At 39.2% G+C, this 6,677-nt stretch overlaps 1 protein-coding gene across 1 annotated transcript in view; it reads right to left on the reverse strand.

Annotated features, from left to right (window-relative positions):
• The window catches only part of LOC107465321 (autophagy-related protein 18a), a 3,726-nt gene extending 2,171 nt beyond the window's left edge, over positions 1 to 1,555 (reverse strand). Inside the window, exon 1 of the mRNA XM_016084303.3 lies at positions 517 to 1,555. Coding sequence (XP_015939789.1) covers positions 517 to 1,293 — 777 coding nt within the window. The 5' untranslated portion in view covers positions 1,294 to 1,555. The remainder of the gene's footprint in view (positions 1 to 516) is intronic.
• Between the last annotated feature and the right edge of the window lie 5,122 nt (positions 1,556 to 6,677).

Below are 6,677 nucleotides of genomic sequence, written 5' to 3' on the forward strand. Positions count from 1 at the left end.
TCTGCTAAATTCATATCATCAACAATTTTAAGCATTAGCACAATTTTTCTACTTGGTCTTTGCCTTTGCTATCTGAATCCTCTTAGCCTTAACAAAAATCGATTAATACAACTTAAGCTCAAGACCACTAAAAATGGATAAAGCTTGTTTACCACTTGACCAACCCGGTGTTGGTAGCATTTAACACATTCAAATTTTCACTTGGAATCAAAAGATTCACTCTCAGAAACTCTGAGTAAAAAAATTTTTTTTTTTTTGGTTTCCAACCCCACCCGATAGACTAAAGACTAATCCATTGCGGGTCTGAGCTCCATTTGCGGGTTTGACACTGGCAAATGGATTGCTGCATGCATAAAAGGTGGGATTCGAATTCAGCTGACCAGTGAGCTAACGACTTTACCAACTTGAGTAAAATCAAATTCTGATCATAACAAATTGCATACCAAGAAAACCAATCTGATCAGAAGTTACCAATCAAGATTCCAAAACAAAGAAACCAACTCCTCTGTTTCTCACCTCTTGCAACAAGGACCCATCTAACGTATTGAAAACCCTCACCAAGGTTCCTTTACTGCTTGCAGTAGCGAGCAACCTCCCATCCTGCGTGAGCGAGAAGCACGCGATCCTCGAGTCATGAGCCATGATGAATTTTGTCCTCTTTGAGGCGTAATGCTCAACTCTAACCTGCCCCTTCTGCAACCCAGGGCACGCAAGAACCATCGTCCCGGACAAGTGCGAAACCTCGCACAAACCCTTAGGGTTCGCAATTGTCTCAATTTGGTGAAGAACCTTCAGGTCGGCAAAATTGTACACGAAAATCTTGTGCGCGAGAACTACAACGATTCGGTCTCTTCGGAGGCAAACGCCTTTGACCTCGGAGCGGAATGAGAGCTCGCCAATGCACCGCGACTGGTGGTCGTCCCAGATCATGACCTTGTTCGGAGGGTGGCGAGGGTCAGGTCCGCCGCCGACGAAGGCGAGGATGTTGCACCGGAAGAGCATGTGAACGAGAGAGGTGCCGCCGCCTGGGCCGAAGTCACGGCGGAATATCTCGCGGAAAGGATCGCAGTTGTAGATGCGGAAGCCGCGGTCGGTGCCGGCGGCGAAGCAGCCAGAGTCTTGGTTGAAGGAGAGGTGGAGGAGGGAAGGGGCGGTGGCGATGGCGGTTCTGGTTCCGGTTCCGGTTCGGGTTGGGTCAGGGGATGCGGGTTGGGGTTGGTTAGGAGGGGATTCGTCGTTATCGTCGGGGTCGGGGGAGTGAAGGGGCATTAGGGTTTGTTGGGTGTCGGACATTTGAGGACAATTCGGGAATTTCAAAGGTTATTTCTGTTGCTGTGGGAGATGAAGGACTGAAGGTGATTTGATTGAATGATATTGGAATTGAAGGGAAAGGTTTTGATTGTTATCTTGGGGTTTGGGAAATCAAAATTCAGAGGGTATTGGTGAGAACTGAGAAAGAACGAAAGGAAGGAAGGTTTGTGCGTTGTGTGGTTTGTTTCCGAAGCTACACAGGAAAGCAAGCGTGTTAGAGGGGTTTGTTTAGCTGAATTGAACGCTTGTAAAGCTAGCTGGGTTAATGAGTTAAAGAGGTTTTCTTAGGCAGTTAGCATCAATGTTTAGAAAATCGGACCGGTCATCAAATTGCTCTAATAACTGGTTTATTAGTTTATTGGTCTAATCAGTCTAACCAGTGGTTCAACCAAAAAAATCATTTTAGAATAGAATAATAAATAAATTATAAATAAACATCCTAAAATATAATTATAGTCTAATATAAATCTTAAAATATCTTCGAAATTTAAAAGTTAAAACACTACATAAAATATCAACCAAATATATATGATCTTATCAAAATCCAAACTCAAAAGTTAAATAGTAATAAAAGCATATCTAAATATTAAATCTCAACATCATGGTTTATCAATCATCAAAATCTGCAAGAACTTATTGCAAATCTGCTTCGGTGGGATGATCTTCACCTTCATTCCCACCCTCTTGAGTAGAAGAATCAAGAGATGCAGCATAAAGACCACTACTACCACCACCACTTTAATATAAATCAGCATCAATTTCACCTAATAAAATACACATATTATCATTATATTATAAACTAACAACATTCTAATAAATCATTAGAAACTAAATATACTATACTCATGCAATAAGTCATCAACATTACTAAAAAGATCAGGCTCTTTCTCTACAACCTCTTCAGTCACCCAAAAGTCAACTAGACTGATGCTTTCATAATCAATTGGATCATATTGTGTCTTTTGCTTTCTTTTTTCTTTTCCTTCCTAAAAAGTTAAATACAATATATGAAAATTTAATAATTTACAAATTTGTTATGATAAAGATTACATATGAAACAATATGATATTTCATTAAAATAGAATTGGATACGAGTGCATTGCATTATAAATGCAGCAGAAAGTAAAAAAAAGAAAAAACAACAGTTACTATGAATTGGGGAAGGGAGTATTTTAGATAACCACAGTCATAAGACAAGCTAAAAAAGATTCATCACTTTTAAATTTTAACTTTAGGAAGCACCTGGTAATTAGCCATACTATGAGTGTAACGCTTAGGAGTGCCAGAAGCTTCAAGTGAAGAGTAGAATGCTTCAGTATCTTGAATCATTTCTTCTTTGGAAGGAAATGCAAGGCGATTTGACAAAGCTCCTGCTATCCATTTGGTCTGCAGTTCGAACATGGGGAAGGGAATAACCTTCTAAGGCAACCCAACAAATGAAAGCCATGGGGCCAATGCTGGTGAAAAAACATGCTTGTACAATGGTCCTACACGGTTGTCATCTACACTCACTTCCCCATTTGTTTAAAGGAATGGGAAATCATACTTGTACCTGATAAACGAACAAAAATGGTCATCAATCATCAACATTTATTCAGTTCTTAACCTAAAGCAGGAGCCACAACACAATTAAAAACAGATATGAAATTAACAATACCATATCTAAATTCTGCCTACAGCATTCAACAATATTGTAAAACAGAGTAAATTTACAGCATTAACAAAACAACAAAACACTAAAAGAGAGTAACAGTTACATAACAGAGTAAATTTCCAGCATATTAGGTGTTCTGGACCAAAACAGAGTAACAGTTACAAAAACAGCAAAACACTAAAACAAATTTCCAGCATTAGCAATCCATACATACATACAAAAACAGCAAAACACTAAAATAGAGCAACAGTTTCCACTTTCTAGCATTAGCAACCAATCCATACATACAAATTTCGGAATTTTCACAGCAATCAGAACCATACATACAAAGAAGACCGAAGGACGAGAACAAAGACGGAAGACCGAAGAAGAAGAATTGAAGAACCAAACTTCAAGCCAAGACCCTAGAAGAATTGAAGAAATATGGAACAAAAATTGAAGAAGAAGTTCAGAGAAGATGAAGACGAGGAGCACTCACCTGGGTTCGAGGAAGAAGCGGGGAAGAGGAAGAAGCGGTGGTGCTGAGGACGGCGGCGGCGCTGACGACCTCAGAACGGCGGCGACGATGAAGGCTAGGGTTCGGGGTTCCTTTGCTTCAGAGGGTTAGGGTTCCTTTGCTTCAGATGAATGAATGGCTGATAAACCACTATTTTATGGTTTATATTGTGTTTAATTGTGTGATTTTATTATGATCCTTACCCACTTATTCATTAATTTAGCATGCATTTATATTTCCTTCATGAAATTATTACATGATTGAAAACTGCTTCCTAGAGACTTTTAATTATGCATTTTAATTCTCCTTTATTCCATTTGATGCCGTAATCTGTGTGTTAAGTGTTTCAGGCTTTATAGGGCATGAATGAGTTGGAGATTGGAAAGGAAGCTAGCAAAAATGGAAGGAACACGAGAAATTGAAGAGATAACCAGCGAGAAGTGACACGGCCGCATGGCTCACGCGTTCGCGCGAAAGAGGAGAAATTGCAGTGACGCGGCCGCATGGCTCACGTGACCGCGCGGATTGGAAAAGCACAAGTGACGCGGAAGCGTGGACGACGCGAACGTGTGGCAGGGAAAAACGCGAATGATGCGTCCGCATAGATGACGCGATCGCGTGACGTGCGCGATCTGCATAATCTGCAGAATTCGCTGGGGGCGATTTTCGACCCTATTTTGACCCAGTTTTCGGCCCAGAACAGCAGACTAGAGCCAGAGAACATGCAGAAACCAGGGACAACATTCATTCTACACAATTTTAGTTTTAGATCTAGTTTTTACTCCTCCTCTAGGTTTTTCTCTCTACACATTCATAGTTCTTAGAATTTTATTTTTCTACCACTTTTTGCATTGGGATACTGAGAAGAGTTATTACCTCATCAAGACTTCGTCATTCTAGTTCGTTTTCTTTACTTGGCTTTACTCTTCCATGTCCTTTGCTTTATTCAATTTTACCATTGGAATATTTTTAGGATTATTTAATACAAGGATTACTTTTATTTTTAATTGATTATTTTGATTTTTATTTACAATGTCTTTCTTTAATTCTTTTTCATATGTTATGAATTTTACATTCACAATGAGCGAGTAGTTCCCTAACTTGATAGGGAGTTGATTGAAAGGAACCCTTGAGTTGGAAAGCTCAAAAGAAAGATTGTAATTGGGTTTATTGTTGGATTGCCCTCTAGTCACTAACACCAATCCCTTTTAATTAAGTGGGTTGCAACTTGTGAACGGACGTAGCATTCCAACTTGTTTGACTTTCCCTTACCAAGTAAGAGATAACTAAACAGGATAACCTTTAATTATCAATTAATCTAGAGAGTAATCCAACAATAATGGGGCTTCCAACTATTACTCAACTCAAACCTTTTTGAAAACATCTGATTAATAAAATAGCACACTTTTCTGCAACTCGTTGGGAGACGACCTGGGATTCATACTCCAGTATTTTAATTTTAAATTTCTGTGACACCTTTCTAAATTGATAAGTGGATTTCTGGCGAGTTAAGAACTATACTTGCAATGTATATATTTTAATAATTTTTAATTCGCCAATTTCTACCCGCATCAATGCCCGAATGGGGGAAGGAGGGGGTGGGTTTTGGTCTTTGGATCGGGTTCTTTTTTTTTAAACAAGTTAAAAAAGGGCGTCGTTTTGAGAGAACCAGCCAGTTACCGGTCCGGCCCAACCGGCCGGTTTTTGACCAGTTTGACGGTTTTTTACCGATTTTCTCCCGAACGGTTATAGGAGGAGGACCGAACCGCTTGCATTGTCGGTTCCCGGTTGAACCGGTTCGACCGGCCAGTCCGATCCGATTTTTAGAACCTTGGTTAGCACCCTTATACATTTAAATAAATAAGTGTTGAAAATTCGAATTCCGTATATATAATGATTTATTGACCAATAATAAATTTTTTAATAAAATTTAAATTTGTACAGTAAATTAAATTAGTTTTTGACTTACTAAGACTATTCAATGTTGAATCCGTATAATAATGTCGAGAATACTCGAAATTTTATTGTAGTGATTGAGCATTATTCATTCTAACTGTGTTTCCAAATCGTATCGGAGGAGCAAAACCATTTATTAGTGGAGTATAACTTGGAGGAAAGTCATAAGGTGGCCAACCGGCAGTTATTGGAGGCTAAATTTGTGGTGGATGACCACGTGGGCGTGTATTACGCCCATTATTTCCTACTTGAGAATTAGTAACCGCCACACTCTCGTTCAACACACTTCCTTATGGACGTGAAATTACGTCCACCGAAGGTTGTGCAACTGCAAGCACATTATCATTTACAGATGAACCACTATTAATATTCAAAATTTCGTCTGCCATACGTACAATCTTTCCACTTCTTAATTCAATACACTATAGCAACACACAATCATTTGACACACTTTAACTTTAAACCGTCCCAGCAGACGTGCCAATTTGTTTTATCAAATTTTAGAAAATCGAAATTAATTCGATATCTAATGATCTGGGAACAAAACTGATGAGCGGATAATTTATACGCTTTTTGGCATTGTTTTTAGGTAGTTTTTAGTAAGTTCAAGCTACTTTTAGGGATGTTTTCATTAGTTTTTATGTTAAATTCAATTTCTGGACTTTACTATGAGTTTGTGTGTTATTCTGTGATTTGAGGTAATTTTTGGATGAAATTGAGGGACTTGAGCAAAACTCTGAAAAAGGCTGACAAAAAGGACTACTGATGCTGTTGGAATCTGACCTCCCTTCACTCGAAATGGATTTTCTGGAGCTACAGAACTCCAAATGGTGCGCTCTTAACGGCGTTGGAAAGTAGACATCCAGAGCTTTCTAGCAATATATAATAGCCATACTTTATTCGGAAATTGATGACGTAACTTGGCGTTGAACACCAAGTACATGCTGCTGTCTGGAGTTAAACGCCAGAAACACGTCATGATCCGGAGTTGAACACCCAAAACACGTTATAACTTGGCGTTCAACTCCAAGAAAAGCCTCAGCTCGTGGATAGATCAAGCTCAGCCCAAACATACACCAAGTGGGCCCCGGAAGTGGATTTATGCATCAATTACTTACTCATGTAAACCCTAGTAGCTAGTTTAGTATAAATAAGACTTTTTACTAGTGTATTAGTAATCTTTTGATCACTTTAGATCTGAGGATCATCTTGGGACGATTAGTCCTTAGATCATGGGGGCTGGCCTCTCGGCCATGCCTG

This window comes from Arachis duranensis, chromosome 9, assembly GCF_000817695.3.
Source record: "Arachis duranensis cultivar V14167 chromosome 9, aradu.V14167.gnm2.J7QH, whole genome shotgun sequence".
Lineage (NCBI taxonomy): Eukaryota > Viridiplantae > Streptophyta > Magnoliopsida > Fabales > Fabaceae > Arachis > Arachis duranensis.